The sequence below is a fragment of the Cryptomeria japonica genome, chromosome 6, assembly GCF_030272615.1.
Source record: "Cryptomeria japonica chromosome 6, Sugi_1.0, whole genome shotgun sequence".
NCBI lineage: Eukaryota > Viridiplantae > Streptophyta > Pinopsida > Cupressales > Cupressaceae > Cryptomeria > Cryptomeria japonica.
Genome location: NC_081410.1, coordinates 117460660 through 117482476, shown reverse-complemented (window position 1 = coordinate 117482476; position 21817 = coordinate 117460660). Strand labels below are relative to the sequence as shown.

The 21817-nt window shown below is 44.4% G+C and overlaps 1 protein-coding gene and 1 long non-coding RNA gene across 3 annotated transcripts in view; one reads left to right on the top strand and one right to left on the bottom strand.

Moving 5' to 3' along the window:
• Positions 1 to 21817, bottom strand: part of LOC131074813 (phosphoglycerate mutase-like protein) — an 89238-nt gene that overhangs the window by 33990 nt on the left and 33431 nt on the right. For both annotated transcript variants that reach the window (XM_058011505.2, XM_058011503.2), the window contains 2 exons: positions 7039 to 7113; positions 6746 to 6834 (listed from right to left, as the gene is read on the bottom strand). In XM_058011505.2, coding sequence (XP_057867488.1) covers positions 6746 to 6834; positions 7039 to 7113 — 164 coding nt within the window. The remainder of the gene's footprint in view (positions 1 to 6745; positions 6835 to 7038; positions 7114 to 21817) is intronic.
• Positions 1 to 21817, top strand: part of LOC131074814 (uncharacterized) — a 77856-nt gene that overhangs the window by 29393 nt on the left and 26646 nt on the right. The gene's annotated exons all lie outside the window — the stretch shown is intronic.

The following is a 21817-nucleotide window of genomic DNA, read 5'->3' as shown; positions in this document are numbered from 1 at the left end:
TGCCCTAAAATGCTTCTATACTGATAAACATGCCCCAAAATGCAACTTTAGACTAAATTTAACACCCATATCTTTTACCCTAAGTATTATTTTTAGTTGTCAACTTTTTATTGTGTTTTTAAATCAGATTGAGTAAATAAAATCCTACACCAATCATTTTATTTCTGTTTAAAAATGGTGTAACTTATATATTCAATATGCACACAATTTTTCAATAGAATTTTTTTGCTCCAATGAAAATTTTCCTCCATCGAAATTCTGCTTGACTGGCCACACTTTGCAGTAGGATTAATATCAGCAAGCTTTTGGATGATTGCAGCAATTCGCCTCTCTGCAGATTTGAACAGTTTCATGTCATTAATGGCATCAAGGGATTTTTCATGCTGCTTCACAGCCCTGCTAATTTCTTCCATCCAATCGTTCAATTTTTCCATTTTTTCATATAGCTTTCAAGCATAATTAAGGAATCTAGACAAGACATTTTCAAGGTAGGTATTGTGTTTTCACTGTACTTCAGCAAATTGTGAATTGCTTTGAGCTCTTTGGTAATGTCCCGTACTAAGTCAAAATGAGAGTGGTGAAGAAAGGAATTTAGGTATCTTGGAGAAGCTTTACATGGGATAAAATTGCTTAGTTGGTGTTTACGGCAACGTGAATACGAAGGAAGCCTATGAATATAGGATTGCTTTGGTAGAAGAGAGACCATGGCTGGAAAAGGGCAAATAGAATTGCTTAGGTATGTTCAAATGTTCAAGGCTGACCCCAAACTTGGTTAAGGTGTGTATGAGAAGATGGATTTCTTCCTCCTTTTAAATCCAAATCAAGACAACTGATTATGTGATTATCTGCACCGTCGGGCTCGACTTGCCTTCAAAGGTCCGATGAAATCCAACCCCCATCGTTCAAATAGTTCCTGGGCATTGGATGGGTTGAGGGGCATAAAATCCCTCTTCAGCGGCCTCCCCGCCTGTTGGCACGTGTCACAACTTGTCACCCACTCCCAGGCATCATTGTGTAGTGTCGGCCACCATAGCCCTACCAATAGAACTTTCCTGGCCGTGGTGTCAAGCCCCATGTGCCCTCCTGTCGAGCCTTCATGTGCTTCTTGTAAAACACCTTGAATTTCTTCCTCTAGGACACATCGCCGTAGGACCTGGTCAAGTACCATTTTATACAAAAGGCCATTAATGAGTTGAAACGTCTTACTCCTTAGTACGAGCTTCCTTCGCTCCCCTGGTGGCATCTCTCCTAGGGAATTGTGATGTCGATAGATATTCCCCGATACTTGTGTACCAAGCAGGAAGAACGACAATGTGGAATAAGTGGGCGTCCGAGAAGTCTTCATTTACTCCTTCCGCCGGCTCCCCTGACTTGATTCTAGATAGCTGGTTGGCTATCACATGGCTTTTCCCAGGTCGTACAATAATGTTGAATGTAAACTCCTGCAGCAGCAGCAACCATTAGCTAATTCACCCCTGAATGATTAGCTTATTCATCAGGTACATTAACGCCTGGTGGTCCACATAGAATATGAACGACGTGGCCAGTAAGTAATGTCTAAACTTCTGGACGGAGTACACCATCCCCTGGGCTTCCCTCTCTGTCGTACTATAGTTTTTTTCCGCCTTTGACAAGAGTTTGCTCGCGAAGTATACCGGGTGATCTAGCCCGTGATTGCCAACCTACGCCAGTGTGGCCCCTATGGCAAAATTTGATGCGTCGACGTGTACATGGAACTCTTTGTCCCAATTCGGATATGTTAGGATTGGCGCACCTACCAACCGTGACTCCAGTTCTTGGAAGGCTTCTGCCTGAGCCGTCCCCCATGCATATCATTCACCTCTCCTCGTCAGCTTGTCCAGAGGGCAGGATACTTGAGTAAAATTTTTGATAAACCGCTTGTAATACCCTATGTGTCCTAGGAAGGATTTGACTCCCGTGACATCTGTCGATGCCTCCATTTCCACTATCACCCGAATCTTGTCCGGGCCAGTCTTGAGTCCAGCCTTACACACTATGTGTCCTAACAGCTTCCCTTGAGGCACCATGAATCTGCATTTTTGGGGATTGAGTGCTAGGCGAGCTCGCCTGCATCTCTCCATGCATTCGCCAAGTGCGGCCAGATGTGCATCCTGGTTACTGTAGATGGACTAGTCGTCAAAGAATGCCTTGAAGTTCCCTACTGACATCTTGCCAAATATGTGAAGGATTATCCGTTGGAATGTCGCTGGTGCGTTGCATAACCCGAATGGCATTCGGTTATACACGTACACGCCATCTTCCACTACAAAGGTCGTTTTTAATTTGTCCTCTTTGGCAATGGATATTTGGTTACACCCAGAAAATCCATCCATAAATGAATAAATTTCATGATCGGCCATTTCCTCCAAGATGCTATCCGTAAATGGTATTGGAAACGGGTCCTTTATGGTGACCGCGTTAAGGCATCTGAAATTCACGCAGATTCGGGTTTGGTTTGCCTCCTTTTTAAGGGATATCACTATGGGCGACACCCACTTGTTGGTCTGCACTTTAAAAATAATCCCGACTTCGAACATACGTTCAATTTCATCATTCACTCTCGCAGCATAGTTTTTATTCATTTTGTATGGCCTCTTCTGTATAGGTACAACCCCCGGTACGAGTGAAATTTGGTGTACGCACAGTTCTGGCGGCACCCCTTTGAGGTCCTTGTACATCCAGGCGAATACATCCTTGTATTCCATGAATATTTTAAACGCGGCGACTTTCAGGACTGGATTCCAGTCGTCGCCAACCAGGATGTTCCTTGACTCTGCTTCCGTGCCGAGGTTTGTAGGTTTTACGGACTCTTCGTACCGGATTGGTTTCGTCATGTCAAACCTATGTGTTGGTGCCTCGTTGACAGGAGCATCCCCTTCCGTGTATTCCTCGTATGCTGGCGGAAATTCATTTTTGTCCAGCTCCTCGTCAACCTGCAACATGTTGCACCCATACAGTAGCTCGTAGACTTCCATTTGCCAGTGGAAGAGCCCATTAAGGGAATTGGTCTCATCTTCCGAACATCCTTGGATTCCCAAGACGCCTTCCTCATCCGATTCCCTTCCGTACTTTCCTTTGTCAACTCCGCCACTCACTAGTTGTGTGTTCAAGTCGATAATAAATTTTCGCCCGGCTTTCTCCATGGACAGCGTGTTACGCTTCCAATTGTGATTCGCTCTGGCCGCCACCAACCACTCTCTGCCAAGAATGGCGTCATATCCTTTCTTGGTGAGCGGAATCACCACAAAGTCGAGGACAAATGGTTGTGTCCCGATGGTCACTTGTTGCGCCATGAGCGTTCCAAGAGGTTTGATACCATGTTGATCCGCTCCCAGTAAGTTGAAGGTTGATGGCCACAGTGTCGGCTTGTCAAGCTTCTTCCAGGTTTCTTTCGAAAGCACATTCACTCCCAACCCGCCGTCAACAATGGTGTCAGTCAAAATGGTGCCAAGTATTCCCATTTCTACCACCGTCGGGTGCTGACCACTGTATAGTGTCACGACCAATGGGTCTGTTGGTGTTCTGCTAGGAACATCCATATTCCGGGTCACCCGACTCTGTGAAGTTACTTGCACCGTACGTAGGAGTGTCGTACGTAATTGCGGCATCATTTCTAGGAGGTCCTTCATCTTCACAGGTACTTCAACGTGCAACATTTGATTCAGGATATTTTCCTCGGCCTCAGAGCAAGAAGTGCTTGTCGCTTCTTGAGTGTTCCCTTGTGCCAACATTTCCTTCGCCACTTCAGCCTTCGCCTCTAGCGCTCGTTGCTTCTCCGTGCGGGGGTCCGGGTATGTGGCTTTCTTTGCCTGTGACCGTGTGATTGCCAATACCCGTTCCTCCGTCCTGTCAATGTTGAGCAAGTTCACTCCAGACTTTGGGCAAGTTCCATCATCATGGTCTCCAGGCCCACACCATTTGCATAGTTTTTGTGGAGTTTCTTCTGAGGTGCATTCCCTGGCAAAGTGGCCCCATTGATTGCAGGCTCGACACTGGATCATTGGTCGTCCCTTCGCATCATATTGGATCCGGCTCCTATTATTATTGTTATTATTGGTCTTCCCCCTCGCTGGTTGTTCCGGTATCCGCTAGATGATGCATTATTGTTGGCTTTCTGTGAAGTTCCAACGGCCAGTTGCTCTTGCGTGAAGAGAACTTGTTGGCTCCTGGTTTTCATATTGTAGGGACATTCCTTTGTCAAATGTCCGACAAATTGACAAATGTCGCAGAAAGCCTTCTTAGGGCAGGACCCCTTGGTATGTCCGTCACTCCTACAATCCGTACACCACACGTCGTTTTCTTCAGTCTTACTTGTACTCCCCTTCATGGCTTTGAATTCTTTCAGCATTCCTTCCATATCCTTTTGGAGTGCATGCACCTTTTTACTCGATTTGCCACCGTTGCTGCTTTCCCCGTCAGAGTCTCCATCATCGTCGAATGAGTATTTATTACTTTTCTTCTTCTTTGACGTTTTGTGTTCACTCTCGAGGTCCATCACCCTATTATAGGCGTCGTCATATGACGTCGAGGGTACAATTTTCATCTTCTTCCGTAGGGAGGATTTCAACCCTTCAACGAACCATCATTTCTTCAACCCATCTGCGGGTTGGCTTTCCATTTTACCCAGCAATTCTTTCAGCCTCCGGCTGTATGCCCGTACTGTCTCCTTGGGACCTTGTTTGGTACTGTATATCTCGGCTACGATTTCATTGTCATCACGGAGCAACCGAAACTCCTCCTTGAATTCCTTCTGTAGATTGGCCCATGTGGCCACTTTTTGCTTGTCAACATCGGAGTACCAATCTATGGCAACCCCACGTAACGTGGCTGGGAACTGCTGTACCCACTCATCCTGGTCCGTCACTCCGTTGGCAGACCAAATAGTTTCACATGTGTGGCAGTGCCGTACGGGGTCTTCCTTGCCGTCCCCTGTGAACTTTGGCAATTTCTGTTTACTTGCCATCCCACCGCTGGGTCTCGCTCCTCTGATGCCTTGTGTGGTTGTACCCGGTGATCCGCCACCTTCGCCTCTTGCACCTGATCCTCCACTCGTGGGTCTTTTGGAGAAGGTTGCTGACCCCGAACCAAACAAATTGCCTCCTGTACGGTACCCTTGTGTTCCCTTGGCACCTTCGGCCATACCGTCACCTTTGGTCGTCTCCCTCCGGTTGGTTGTCTCCCTCTAGTTGTCCTTCGAAATGGATAAGTTCTTTAGTAGGTCTCTGGTAGCGTCAATCAGGTTTAGATTTCGCTTTGTTTGTTCCACCAACTCTTCGCGACTTCTTATCCTATGGTGGTATTCTGGCGAATTGTAGAGTTCTCCTTCGGCACCCTCCGTGACTTCTTCTAGGTTCCCTTCGGGCAACCCTACAACAGTGTAGAGAGTGTAATTCTCTCCGTCTATCTCTGCCTCTGCAACCTCCGTGACACCTCCTGGGTTCCCTTCGAGCAACCCCTCGGTCGGTCGTCCGTTGGCAAGCTGCCTTAGCCTACGCCTTCGTTCTATTTGTTGTTTCAGATTCAACGCTCTTTGTGCCACTTCCCATTCGTCACTTTGTATCTTTTTATTTTTGTCTTTATTTAGTATATTGGGCATAAATCACTTCTGTACACAACAAGCACACACCATGTACACAACCAAAAAAAACTTTTATTACTTCATCCCTCGTACATAACGTATGTCATTGACATACTCATTACAATGGGGTGTTCTTATTTATTCTCTCTGACCGTCAGAGTTCATGTATTGCGCTCATCTTCTTGGCGCTCCCTAAATTCCCGTAGAATTTGCTGCCATCGGTTCTCTCGGTAGATGTCTTCCCTTCGGTTCTGGAGAGCCAAAAATCCTTGTGCCAAAAGGTTAGGTAGTTCGCTCATCAACCAATTCACAGCGGCGCTTACTCCGAACGAACTCCACACAGCATCTTCTGGGACATCTTCGGCGGTGGCTTCCCTCCGTACGTGTGTTTCAATTGCCGCCTGTAGGATGCAGGAGAAACCCTTCGTGAGTGTCTTTTCCCCCTCGAACAATTCTTCGGGTTCTTTGTCAGGGTCACTCGTTCCTTCTGGTAATGGTTGTCCCATTATCCGTGTGCCATGTAGTACGTCCTTTTCCCGTTGCTCCCAGGCTTTTACTTAGGTAGCGGCGCCAAATGTTTTCCCCATAGGGTGTCAGGTTAAGACATTGCATAAATGACAAAAGTACACAGAATATATGGAACTCACAAGTGTTCTATTGATTAATAATAAGCCAGTACATACAATGATAGCAATATGTTCGACTACAATAGCATGTCCAAAGACTGGAAACAGATACAATATAAAGGAGTTTGGTCAGTTACCCGGTGCCAACTGCCGACAACGGACGGGTTAACTGCCGATGTTAACACAATTTACCTTAATGCTTAATTACCTGACAACACATTTTACTTTGTAATATTAGAACAATGGTAAAAGTTGTGCAGAAATGTGATACCCTATTGAGCAGCAGTATTATCTTCAAAATTGGCCTTCCAAAGACTAAAGTATTACATTCATCTTATTGTATGACTTTGTTAAAAGTAACTGCACTTCCATTTTTGACACACACAGTAATGATTCAAGACTTCCATGAGAGGACTGAGTAATCTGTTAGCATATATATCATGTGTACTGCAAAATTTCTAGGATAGTACCTTATGTCTTTGTGGGTAAAAGCTTGACATGGATTATCATTGATACAAACCAGTTAATGAAAGCTCTTCCACGAGCTGCAACTTCATTGTCTTTTTCTCTAGTATCTGGCTTCCACAAAACATCTTCATCTGTTTCTACCTATAAAAAGTAATAAGAAAGGGTCTGGACTTCAGCTCCCATGGTTAAAATAAAAATCAGAATACAATAAAACTAAACTAAAAGACAAGAAACCATCATCCACACAAATATAGGAATAATCATCTTATACAAGAAACCATTTCTAAGGAATAAACAATAACGGTTAATTCAACAACCTGACAGAACAGCTGCTTAATATCTTACCATAGAAAAATCAATGCCAGGAAAAAGGGTCTTATACTCGCTGATGCTTTTCCTCTTGTCACATGGATGTAGTCCCTGGGAAGAGAAAGGATATTAACTATCCTTCTTAGAGGGCTAAACCTTTTATAACTCCATTTGTGATATAAATACTGCAATTTTGTTTAAAAATTTATATGAAAATATTGCTATATTGGTATAACTATTATCTATAAGTAGTTGTGCTCCAACTGGCATTAGAGCATTTTCTGATTTGTCCCATGAGAAACTATTATCTTGTATACTTAGAAGTCAAGGAGCAATAATTAGATAAGTGAATTAATAAGAGAAATAAAAAATAAATAAAGGTAATAATCCAGAGCTTCCTTTTGGCTCTAAAATATAGAACCGCTTTTACTTAAAAGTGAAGGCAGCTTTTCGTCTAAGCAAAAGATCATTATTGTAAGAAGAAAAATGTAAACCCTAATAATTACCATTCTAATGTTTGACATAACAACCATTTTTTTACTAGAGCTGAAGTTCATTAAATCTTGTAAACAGAATATGATAAAGCTAAAGTATTACCATTGTCAACTTTACACTTAAAAGATTGCATAATTTCATTATCAAAAATAAAATTAACAGGTAATATCTTTTTCAGCTTTCATTATTTCTTATTACTCTTGACTCTATAACTATCCACACCTCTTGTAACAAATAAGGCCTTACCAAAAGTGAAAAAATACTTATAATCACAAAGAAAAATGAAACAATTACATTGACAAATCAAACAAAAAATTTAACAATTTTAATTATATGGCTAAACAATAGCAAATTTATCAATATCAAACCTCATGCAATGGAACAACAGATGGTTCACCTCACAACATGGGAAAAATAACAAGAACTTAGGTTAAAAGAAGAAATTGATTTAAAAAAAATTGACCTGGAGAAAAGAAAAGATGTTAGAACAAGGGTTAGTAATATAAAGATATTTTTTTGAATTGAATCCACACAAATACAAAGGTAAGACTGAATTCCTGTCCAAATAAATGGAGGTTATAAAGAAAAGTTCTGAAAATTGTCAAGAAAAGAATATGGATCAAGAGACGATTTCTACATGCCCAACAATCCTTTAATTACAACATGAAAACACTTGTTTAGACAAAATGAAAACACTTGTTATCCAACATTTTTGCATCAACTCCTTTAATTACAACATGAAAGATGAGTCCTTGAATGCACTCAAGAAATTTGATATTTGCTTAAATAAGTATCTATGGGTAAATACCTAAGTCACAGGATACAGCGATTTTCATGGATGAGGTCCGAATTTAATCGAATTTCAAACTTCTATAAAAAAAATCGAATTTAATCAAATTTCTTCTAAAAAGCACTGCTATCCGCCTCTAAACACAACTCAGCTGGTCGTGGGTATTCTTTGTATATGCTTTGTATCTATTGGGTCATGGGTGTTTGCAACTGCTGGGTCGCCCTCAGATTTTCTCCAACAAGAGTCGCTATTCTGATAATTTATTAGAAGTATACATATATTTAAAAATAAACAAAATTATAGAAGGCGAATTTTATCCGAATTTTTTTCAAATTTTTGTTTTGTCGAATTTCATCCAAATTTCATGGTTGTCGAATTTGAATTCGAATTCGAACCTTGTAACTTAGGTAGATACCATATTTTAATAACATATTTTGATACTAAATAGTAAAAGAAGATAATTGTAGTAGAATGTAAATTATGGATACGGTTGATTTATCCCAAGCAATCTCTAAATCTAGGTCTTTAGAAGCAAAGTAGCATGCTCACAGTTTGTCAACATTTTAATTTGTGTTTTGTTAAACAATACAAAATGGAACAACACATATGGTAAAACCGTTCTTCAAGTTATAAGGGGAAGCTCATTAAGATCTAAAACCTAAAACTATAAACCAAAAATTTACATAATACAACTAAACTGAAATCAACTGTTGGAAAGAAAGCATTTGGTGGCAAGCCGGCCAAAGTCAAACCACTTATTTAGTGGGGTCCACACAATATAGGAAAGTAAACATCTTCTTATTCAGCTGGAATTACAATGACACGTCCACTTTCATGGGAAAGCGTAAGGGCACATCCAATTTTTAGTGGGAAAGCTTAAAAAACTGAAAGTAATAACAAGCTCCTTCCACTTGTCCAGTGGTGGGCGATTACAACGAACCAGTTTTTAGCAAGGTAAGTACCACCAAACAACAATAGGAACTGACTGGCAGTACTACCATCCAGTGGTACAATTTAAAATGCATGAAAAGAAGCTTTTGGCATTAAGACCATTCGAAACATTACAATGTTAGAACATTTGCATCATAAACATCATCATGAGAGGATTAGTTGCTGATAATAAATGTTGATACAAATAATATCTATTGTTTGTACCCCAAAATGATGACAGGTAACATAAGCAAAATCACCCAAATCGAAAACAATATTAGTATACCTCAGATGAAGGTGAATATGGTTGCTGGTATGGGTCTGATATGCACTAGAATATGCTACACCAGGTCTGGACAGCGAACAAGTGCTTAGAAATCTTCACCACCTAGTATCAAACGCATCCAACAATAATGACAAGATAGTTGCAGGTCTAATTCCACACAAGACTAATGAATTTGCAGATTTTGTTTTGATAAAAAGAGGCAAACTGGATATTAGAAAACCACCAATATTGAATCTTCACTTGGACACACATCTAAGTCTCTCAAGATACATTGAACACTGTCAATATTTTGTTAATAATCTGCTTGTTGTGACGTTTTCACACATTCCCCCATTGCAAATGGGGACCCCCACTTTTTTCTGCTTTCTAGGTTAGTTGTGGAGTCTTTAGCTATTAGCTTTTCACTCGAGGAAGTATAGTGTCTTAGGTTGACAAGAGGTGATCAGGTCACTTCTCTCCCTTTGGGTCGAATTGAGTCAGTGTGGCTTTTCAATATCTTAGAAATCAATGATTTCATGATGAACATTCCATTTGATCATCATCATTTGCCTGCAAAATCAGAGATGAAGTGCTGGGTTTGGAGAATTGTTAAAGGAGAATGAGTGCTTGAAGGGAGGACAAGTCAAGGCTTAAACAATCATGGGATAAGGCAAGGTAGTTGTGCGAGCAAGTTGAACACTTGAACTCACTTCCTTTGACCTCTTAGATCCCCAACCAAAGTGATGGAGTCTCTATGCTTGGCGAAGATGAACTTTAATTGAAATATCATGGTGATTGGGATAAGTCAAAATATTCCCACAGTTGGTGGAAATGCCTTGAACCAGCTAGTTGAGCAAGTTGTATTGGCACCTTGAAGCACTTCCTTTTCCCAACCAAGGCATTGACAGCACTTCCTTTAGTCAACCAAGGCATTGACATCACTTCCTTTGCCCTTCAAAATCCATGACCTAAGGAATGGGACTTCCTTTGATGCCTCAAATCCACGAACTAAGGTCTTCCACTTCCTTTGACCCCCCAAATCCGTGAACTAAGGTTTTTTGCAGTCTATTGTTTGAAATGAGATCATGATCATGCTAAGTGTGTTGTTTTGCCCCTGAGGGGTGTGTGTGTATTCAGTGCATAACAGTACAGAAATGTAGGAAATGTGACAGTATACAGAAATACAAGTAAAGAGAAGAACTCATATGTCTGTATTCATTAAGGCCAAACGCCAGAACATTCAAAACATAGCTTTCTTCGACAATATCTACACATTGAAATAGGAAACCAAGTACATATATATAGGTGTCGGTGCAGGTTGTCCGGTGCCAACTGCCGACAACCGTCACGTAACCACCGACCCTTAACACACGTAACATTCTAATTACACTATGACATGATTACCCGACAACATCATCCCCCCCCAAAAAGGAGGTTGTCTCTTGACGACGTACAAACAAAATGGGAAATGACACCAAGACCAAACATGAAAATCAAAGCTGAGGGGGTACAGAGGGCGTCCTAGATGAAGAAGGGGCCGGTGGTGGTGTCGTTGCCAACTGCTCCCTCAGCTGGTGAACCTGTTGTGTCTGATGTTGGAGATCTCGCTCAGCTACCAACTGCCTCTCCCTAGAACGTTTCACCATAAAAATTGCTTCCATAAGCTCCTTTTGCTTCCCATCCAACTCCTCTAAGGTAGATGTGAGATGGGTCTCAAGGGCTGCCCGTTCTGCTACCTCGTGTGCACGCCCTGCCATCTCCTGGGCCAATTTTGCCTTGGCACGAGCCAACTCCTCCTCTAGGCTGGTCGCTCGGGCCCTCTGTTGTGCCAACTCCATCTCCATCATATGCATGTGAGTGGCTAGCTTCTCCCGAGTTGTGATGGCCGCCACCCGCTCTGTCTCTACTGTCGAGGCACCATGCTGGGTACGTCTGAGTTGGTAGTACCTGTCTTGGAAGGCTTGCTCTACCCATTGTAGCAGCAAGTGTACTCCACTAACCCCAGTCGTCTCCTCACTCCAATCCGCCAACATCTCGAGAGTCTCCACAACACGCCAACCCCTGGCCTCAAAACATCTCCAAAACTCCTCAGCACACCCTTCGGTGGCAAAGGCGATGAGTCCCTCAACGGCAGACTGCCCGAGAGTCAGCTCCTGAACAGAGGCTGCCAATCTTCGTGCACTGGCCTCAACCTCTGCTGCCATCCTCTGTGCACTGGCTCCCATCTCTGCCAAAAATATCTCTATGCCCTCCGACTGGCTCTTGGTAGTGGCATGCTCTTGTTGCTGCATCTCTGTCATCTTCCTCAAACCCAACAATGTCTTGCAGGAAGTCCATTGCCAACTCCTGTTGTCCCGCCTCCTGATGAGAACTACCCTCATCGAGGTCCACAATCTCAGGAAAAGGATGTGGCTGGGGTGAGGCAGGCGAGGGTCCCAGTGGTCTCATAGGAGGCATCTCATAGCGACCCAGCCACGCATCCATGGTGGCATCATCATCTCTGGTCACCGTGCCCTTTGCTACCGTGACCTCCGTACGTACCAGTTCCCTCCATACGGAAGACCCAATGCAAGGAGGTTCGCTGGGAACCAATGACACTACTGGAACCTCCTTTGTCGGAACTGTTGTGGCGACCCTAGAGGGTGTAGGCAATGAAGGTCGAGGTCTCAACTGCCCAAATCTTGGGATGGGTATGACTAGAATGGCTCCCACCGTCACCTCCGAAGTCTAGAGAGGTGTCAGTCCTCCATCCTGAGTCAATACTACTAGTGCATACACTAGTCGGCCTACTCCCGCAGGTCGCACTCCACCCACCGGTAATCCACGGATTCCTCTCATCACGTGCCCAAAAGACACTGCATGGCCACTACTCTCCTCTGTGCAAGGGGTTTTCTCTACTTCTTTCCGGCTATCAAGGCGAAATGTGTCGTGACTCTGGCTACTCCTAGAAGAAGTGTCCTCAGAATCTTCCCCTTCCTCTGCACTACTATCATCCTCTTCTTCTGCATCCTCGTCAACTGTCTCTATCTCCTACTCATGTTCTAACACTACTACATGTGGTGGTCTCCTTCGTTTCCTATTGGAATGGGCTTCCTCGCTACCTACGATGGTGTCCAGGTGGGTCTAATAGAAAAGGGCTGGCTGTGAGGGGTCCAACGTCTTCCGAGGTTTCCAGACATGCTTCTCCGGAGAGACCTGTGTGCATACAGCATCCAGGAACAACCCTATGGCATGGAACGGCATGTAAAAATCTTTGTGCTGTAGGATCAAAAATTCATCAATTCTGTCAGATAAGACTGCAACCCAATTGTACGTCGTCCCATTCCTCAGGCCATTCATAAGTGCAATCATGGGTACCATCATGTCTAATGCCCTGATGGCTTCCGTAAGTCTTCTTTTCATAACATCCAGCAGACACTGCCAATCTCCTGGAACGATGTAGGACTTTTTCAACCCTCTGCCCTTAGGTGCCTTGATCACTGCCCATTCCTGTTCAGAGAGATCACTTTGACAAATCAACTGCAGCAGTTGCTCTTTCCTCTCTGGCGACATCTTAGTGGCATTCTTGTCTATTTTCTTTCCCTCATCTGGTATGCCAAATGCCCTAGCAAAATCGTCGGGTGCAAAGGAGACGGTCACAGTGCTCTGCTAGTAAGAGAAAGTGGATGCCCGCGTCGCGCTGTCATATGTGGCCACCATCATTCGCAGACATGATTCGAAATCCTTGATCGCAAAGATGGGCATTTGGATTACCCAATGCACCCGTGCTTTCCTGAGAGATTCCTTAATCACATAATTATCTGGGGTCTCCAGCCACCAAGTCCTGCATACATTTCCACTCAATCCTTCAAATGTAACAGTGTCAGGTGTGATTTTCTCCGGCATTGTCTTCTTTTTGGCCTTTCCTGTATTTGCTGGCCCTACAACTTTTACTCCAGACTGCAGCACCCGCTTACCCTTGTCCTTGGTTGTTGTGCTTCCTTCTGCCATTTTCCTTGACTTAGATGGTTGGTCTAACTGCTGCAACCGTTTTCGCCAGTCCAGCTTCCCTAGTCTTGGTTTTCCTAACTCCATCAATTAGTTTTGATTGCCCGTATCAACACTTAATAAACTTTTTCAAATTCCGTTATGGTTTACCTTGTACAGCGACTTCTACTTTTTATGCAATCCCTTGTACGACACGTTGTACGCTATGTTGTACGGCTTCCCCAATGCAATGGATAGCTTGTACGGTCTTTTGTCTTCATCTACAGCCGATGTACAAACTGGGAAATTGTACGGAACATTGCTTTGTCACCCTTTTTTTTTTTACGCTGTGGGATCACTGCTCGACCGTAAGGATTTCATGTACGATGCTGGCTTATGTTCTTCGATCGTATGGATTTTTTATGTTGTCGTCGTACGACCCTCCGTTTTCCTTCGTCGTATGACGTCCTCTGCTCACGCGGTCGTACGGTTGTCCTCCCCTGATGACTGTACGAAGTTCGATATGTTCTTGCGCCACCGTACGAATTTTATATGCGTGCGTGGCCGTACGAAATCTGCTTGGGCCGTACGGATTTCAAAATCACCTCGCAGTATGGATTTCACGTGGTCTTTGTGCTACCATACGGTTTTAGTATGCTCACTTGTTGCCAATGTACAGATTTGAATGCTTGTACGAACTCCTCTCCTTAGCTACCATACGGATTTCATGCCTCCACTTTGACCGTACGACTACTTCTAATCACCTAGGCATGTACGGATTTGAAATCTCCTTCCCACTGTACGAACTCTCCTTTAGTCTGTATTGAAATCGTGGTTTGCCTCCATTGTACAGATTCTTTGCCCACCGTACGAATTACCAAAATGTAACTCGGACTGTTTATTTTATTACTTATTCCTCAACCGTACGTAATAACATGACCGTACTTTTTATTTATTTATATATATATATATATATTTATTTATTTTTTTCTTTTAATTTCTTTTTTTCTAACTAAACCAAAAATTATGTAATTACCTTTTCAATTTGTCTGGCTGACCCTCGCCTTCGGACGAGCTGGGTCATTCAGCTACTGCCTGTGGTGGTAAATTTTCAATTTTGACCCGTTTACCGTCTCCTTTATCGGTTGGTCACCCAATGTGGACAACTTAATTGCTCCATTCGCAGCTACCTCGCGGATTTTATTTGGCCCCAGCCATCGGACTTTAAATTTCCCAGGCTTAATCTCTTTCCGCCCATTATACTTCAACACACACTGCCTTGGACGAAATTCCATGCACCGGATGTGTTTGTCATGCCAAAATTTTCGTCTTTATTGGGCAGCTTCAGTGGCCCATTGGGCCATCATTCTGCGTTCATCCAACTTGCCTAACGCGTACAACCGCTCCCGCGGGCTTTCCATGTCTACTAGGCGATTCTCGATTGCAATCCTTAACCTCGGAACCATGAATTTTGTCAGTACAATGGCCTCCTGGCCGTACATTAACTGAAAGGGTGTTTGGCCTGTCGTGACTTTGTAGGTGGTCCTGTATGCCCATAGTATGGATGGCAACTTCTCTTCCCAATCTTCCTGTTCAACTCCGCAGGACTTATAGATCATAGACACCAATATTTTATTAGTGGCCTCGGCCTGCCCGTTGGCCCTCGGGTAGTACGGGCTTGACAAGGAATGAAAAATCTTGAGTTCAGTTGTTAGCAGTTTGACGACATGATTCACAAAGTGCCCATCGCGATCACTCGTCAGTTGGATTGGGATGTCGTACCTTGTGATGATTTGTTCATAAATGAACTTGGTTGTACTCAAAGCTGAGTTATCCAGCAGTGCTCGCGCCTCAGCCCACTTGGTAAGGTATTCTGTCGCCACCACAATGTAACGATATCTTCGTGTTTTGTTGGCCTTCAAAGGTCCAATGAAATCTAGACCCCAGCATTCAAACAACTCCTGGGCATGGGATGGATTGAGGGGCATAAAGTCTTGCTTTAATGGTTTTCCTGCCCTTTGGCAAGTATCACAGCCCACCACCCATTCTCGTGCATCATTATACAAGGCGGGCCACCATAGTCTGGCCAGCAATACTTTGCGTGCGGTGGTGTCTGGACCCATGTGGCCTCCTACAGGCCCTTTGTGTGCTTCCCAGAATCTCTTCTTCCATCACACACCTTCTGAGGACTTGGTCAGGTCCCATTTTATACAGCAACCCATTAATTAGCTGGAATGTCCTGCTTCTCAAGACCAACTTCCTTCTCTCACTCGGTAACATCTCGGCTGGGAACCGAGAGGTGGACAAGTATTCCCCAATGTTTGCATACCACGAAGGTAGTACCACAATTTGGAACAGATGTGCGTTAGGAAAGTCATCATTGACTCCCTCCGACGGCTCTCTTGACCTAATCCGGGACAACTGATCAGCGATCACATGGCTCTTGCCTAGCTGTACAATTATTGTGAATGTGAACTCTTGAAGGAGTAGTAGCCACCTACTTATTATGCCTTGGATAATGGGTTTATTTACCAGGTACATCAATGCCTGGTGATCCACATAGAAAGTGAAAGGTGTCGCCAGCAAGTAGTGCCAAAAATTTTGTACGGCATAAACATTCCAAGGGCTTCCCTCTCGGTGGTACTGTAATTCTTCTTGGCTTTCGACATCAAGCGACTGGCAAAATAGATGGGATGGTCCAACCCATGTCCCCCTTCCTATGTTAGCGTAGCCCCAATGGCATTGTTCGAGGCATCCACGTGTACGTGGAATTCTCGGTCCTAGTTTGGATAGGCCAGAATGGGTGTAGCCACCAGTCTCCTCTTGAGTTCCTCAAATGCTTCCCCTTGTGTTGGTTCCCATATGTAAAGTTCGCCCTTCCGTGTCAGTTTGTCCAATGGGAATGAAAGTTGAGCAAAGTTCTTATTGAACTTCCGATAGTATCCTATATGTCCCAAGGACTTTACTCCTGTTACATCAATGGGCGACTCTATCTCCACAATTACTCGTACCTTAATCCAACTTTACAAACAATATGGTCCAACAACTTTCCTTGCGGTACCATAAATCTGTACTTCTTCGGATTCAAGGCCAGCCCGGCCCTCCGGCATCTCTCCATGCATTCTCGCAGTGCCACCAAGTGAGTGTCTTCACTACTAAAAACTGACCAGTCATCCAAAAAGGCCTTAAAATTTACCACAGACATCTTATCGAAGATGTGAAGGACTATCCTCTGAAATGTTGCTAGAGCATTGCACAAACAGAACGACATTCGATTGTACGCATAGACTCCGTCCTCCACCACAAAGGTGGTCTTCAACTTGTCCTCCTCAGCTATCGAAATCTGATTGTATCCAAAAAAGCTGTCTAGAAATGAGTACATTTCATGGCCAGCCACCTCCTCTAGGATGTTGTCTGTGAAAGGTATAGGGAACGGATCTTTGATGGTGACTGTGTTGAGGCACCGAAAATCTATGCAGATGCGGATCTGGTTGGCCTCCTTCTTCAGGGAGATCACGATTGGCGAGACCCACTCACTTGTCTCTACCCGAAATATGATGTCGGCCTCCAACATCCGTTAGATTTCTTCGTTCACCGTGGCGACGTGGTTCTTATTCATTCGATATGGCCTCTTCCATACCGACTGGGCTCTAGGGACCAATGGTATCCGATGGACACACAATTCAGGCGGAACTCCTTTCAGATCTTTGTAGGACCAAGCGAACACGTCCTTATATTCCATGAAAATTTTGAATGCTGCAACCTTCAGCACCAGGCTCCAATTGTCTCCTACCCAGATATTTCGACGGGTGGCAGTGTCTCCTAAGTTCGTCTCCTTCACGGTGGGGTCTTCGTACCGCATTGGTTTATCCTTTGAAAACTTGTACGCCGGAACATCATTCACTTTGGTGTCTCCCTCCTTATACTCCCTATATTCTGGCGGGAACTCATCTTTCTCGCCTGGCTCTTCTTCAATTTGCAGCATGTGGTACGCAGGATGGAATACTTCATAATCTTCCATCTGCCAGTGGAAGAGTCCATTCAATGAGCAGATGTCGTCTTCCGAGCAGCCATCGAGTTCAAGCACTCCATTATTTGGTTCCATCTCGTCTCTACCTTCATAGGAATCCCACTCCCATCTGTTTGAGTCTTTTGAGTCGGAGTCGGATGATTCAAGTTCCTCGCTGACGTCCTGGGTCCTCAAATCAATAACGTACTTCCGCCCCCCTTTCTCCATGGAAAGGGTGTTCTTCTTCCAATTGTGGTTCACTTTTGTTGTGATCACTGACCAACCACCCTCTCCCTAAGATGGTGTCATAGCCCTTCTTTTTAAGTGGGATTACCACAAAATCCAGTAAGAAGGGTTGTGTGCCAGTGGTCACGAGCTGGGCCATTAGGGTGCCGAGTGGCTTGATACCGTGTCGGTTTGCTCCCACCAAATTGAATGTGGGTGGCCATAGTGTTGGCTTCCCGAGCTTCTTCCATGTATCCTCCGGCAGCACATTCACCTCAGATCCTCCGTCCATGATGGTGTCCTTGAGGATAGCCCCAAGGATTCCCATTTCCACTACCACAGGATGCCAACCACTATTTAAGGCCAACAACATTGGATCAGCCGAAGGGCTGACTGGGACTTTTGTCTGGGTCATACTTGAAGGTGTATGTGCGGTGCTTTGTGCGGTACTGAGAATGGAGGTCCTCAGCTGTGACATTGTGTCCAAAAGGTCCTTCACCCTTATCGACACCTCCATCTGCAAGACTTGCCCAATAATGTTCTTTTCTGCTTCAGTACGGGATGAGGTACTCACCACCCTTGCATTTTTCGTTGTTCTACCGTCATCTCCCGCTCAATGTCGGCCTTTGCCTCCCGTAATCTCTCTTTCGTACGGGGGTCGGGATAAGTGGCCTTCTTGGCCTGAGCACGGGTGATTGCCAGCACTTCTTTATCATCACCTATTTTCTCAATATTGAGAAGATTAACCCCTGGCTTGGGGCAATTTGTGTCGTCGTGGTGTCGAGGACCACACCATCTGCACAAGTTCTGGGGTGTTTCCTCTTTCTAGCAATCCTGCGCAAAGTGTCCCCACTGGTTGCAGGCCCGACACTGAATCAACGGTCGTCCTTTGGCATCATACTGCATTCGACTCCAGTTATTGTTATTATTATTGTTGCCTTTCCCTCCCCTTCGGTTACCTCTGTAACCGCCAAATGATGTCGTGGAGTTGGCTTGAGGCTGGGATGTGCCCGCTGTAGCGGAGGGTGATGGCTGCTCCTGGGTGAAGAGCACTTGATTCCCTCGTGTCTTCATGTTGTAGGGACATTCTTTGGTGGAGTGTCCCAACACTTGGCAAATGTCGCAGAAGGCCTTTTTAGGACAAGTACCTTTTGTATGACCTTCCTCCTTACACTCTGCGCACCACACTTCCTCACTCTTACTAGTGCTTCCCTTCATACTTTTAAATTCCTTCATCATGCGATGCATGTCCTTCTAGAGGGCTTGCACCTTCTTGCTCAACCCCTCGTCACTGCTACTTCCCTCGGAGGAGTCCTCCCCAAAGGATTTGTCTTTCTTCTTCCCGGATGTCTTGCCTTCACTTTCCAGGTCCATTGCCCGGTTATAGGCATCTTCGTAGGAGGTGGGTGGTACAATTTTCATTTTCCTCCTGAGGGACGATTTCAAACCCCCCACAAACCACCTTTTTTGTAATCCATCACCGGGTTGGTTGTCCATTTTTCCCAGCAATTCCTTCAGGCGCCAACTATACGTTCGGACGGTCTCGTTTTTCCCTTGCTTGGTACTCAGGATTTGCGCCACGATTTTATTGTCGTCCCTAAGAAGTCGAAACTCTGTTTCGAAAGCTTTATGTAATTCGTCCCAAGTTGCTAGCTTTGTTTTATCAACATCGGAGTACCAGTCGATGGCTACCCCTCGTAGGGTGGCGGGGAACTGCACCACCCATTCCGCCCTATCGGTCATGCCATTGGCTGACCAAATTGTTTCACATGTATGACAATGTCATATCGGGTCTTCTTTCCCGTCTCCATTGAACTTAGGCAATTTTTGCCGATTCGCCATCACGCTCCTTGGCGGCGGCCCAGTCTACCCTCCGGAACTCGAACTCGACCCTCCAGTAACTCCTACAGACACTAGTCCTCCAGAAGGTACTCCGTCGAGATTTGGTACGTTGGGTCCCACCAAGTTACTCTGACTACCAGGGTGTGATGAGCCTGAACCGAACAGATTGCTTCTACTACCGTGACCTTGTATCCTCCCAACACCTTCGGTCGCACTGGTATCCTCCACCTCTCTGTTCTTGATCTCGGTCTCCTCTTCTCTCCTGGTCTCGGCACCTCTGTATGGCGTGTACGGCTCTACCGTACTCCCATCACCAATATCTTCCAACATCAGGGAAAGGTCCCCCAACCGCTTTCTGGTGGTTTCTATTAGTACAGAAACTTGGCCCTCAGCACCCGAGCCATCATTGCCAGTTGCGCTTTCTTCAACAAGTTTCTTCAGTCGTCGTCGACATTCTGCTTGTTGTTCTAACCTCAGCGTCCTCACGGCTGCCTCGTGCGCGTCTTCTTCTGTCCCTTCGGCACACGGTTTCTATCCTTGTTCAGTGTCACGAGCATCAATTCCTTCTTGTCGTGGGGTTGAAGGTTCGTCGACGACTTTCATCACGTTCCTCCTCTCATCGACTCCTTTCTTCAAATTGCTACAAAATTTGTTGCTGACGGGTCTTGCGGTAGGTTTCTTCTCGGCAAGTTTGGAGAGCAAGGAACGCCTATGCCAACAAGCTAGGCAAGTTGTTCATCAACTGGTTTACGGCCGGACTTACGCCAAGGGCACTCCAAACTGTGCTCTCAGGGATGTCCTTAGTCGTGGCCTCCCTCCGTACGTAAGTTTTGATCAATGCCCGTAGGATACAGGTGAAATCCCTTGTCAATGCTCTCTCTCCTTCAAACAACTCCGTTGGCTCTTCCTCGGGATTGCTACTTGTCCCCTCGCTCACCAGTTGTCCCATTATTGTTGTGCCATGTAGTATGTTCCCGTCATTCCAAGTTTAATTTAGCAACGACGCTAGATGTTTTGCCCCTGAGGGGTGTGTGTGTATTCAGTGCATAATAGTACAAAAATGTAGGAAATATGACAGTATACAAAAATGCAAGTAAAGAGAAGAACTCATATGTCTGTATTCATTAAGATCAAATGCCAATACATTCAAAACATAGCTTTCTTCGACAATATCTACACACTGAAATAGGAAACCAAGTACATATATATAGGTGTCAGTGCAGGTTGTCCGGTGCCAACTGCCGACAACCGTCACATAACCACCGACCCTTAACACGTAACATTCTAATTACACTATGACATAATTACCCAACAACATGCGCTGCTAAGAAGCTCAATTGATAGTAGGTGTGGAAGAAAATCGGTCACTTCCAATGGAAAGTCAAACCCACGAACTAAGTTACTTCATTTCCTTTGATTGCCTGGATCAGCGACTTAAGCATCTTAGATCATTTCCTTTGCCTCTTCCAATCAAGCTCCCAATGTGCAACTTAGGCATTTTGGACTTCTTTCCTTTGAGGGTCTAAAAGAGCAACTTAAGATCAAGTGATTTCCATTGACCCCCTAAAAGTGCAACTTTAAGGGATTGATGGTTTCCTTTGCTATCCCAAATGTGCGACTTAAGGTTTGGAGAGATTTCCATTGACACCCAAAATATGCAACTTAAGGATTGAGTATCTTCCTTTGACACTTGAAACCTATCAAATCAGGCATATAAAATTGAGAAATCAGACATAAATCAGGCCTGAGACACAAAATCAGACTCAAAATCAGATGTTTCCATGATCAAAAAATTCATTTCCAGATTTAGACAAGGTACTAGGAAGCTTGATTGAGTACTTTTTTTAATATCTTGATTCAAATTAAGGTTTGTTTCCAGGTTTGATGCAAAGGAATGTGAAGAGGGTCAAGTTTTCATGGCATGGAAGGAACATCAGCCCACATACAACATCAAGATTTCATCACAACTGCAAAGTAACAAAAAGGACTTCAAGATCAACATAAGGATGACAGTAAATGCAAACAACATCATCAGCATGATGATATGCTAGCACACTTCAATTGCAACACTTCAAGTCTCACGCTCATGCAAGGAAGCTGCTGGAAGGAAAAGATTTCATAAGATCACACAAGGAGTAAGGTCAATGCATATAAGGCAAGATGGAAGGATCAAGCATAAGCATCACAACGTCTACATCAAATGCAACACTAAGGCAAAATTCCCAAACAAGAAGATGAAAAGTGAGATGATCATGAAGAATTACAATCACAAACTTGTGATGAGTTACAAAGA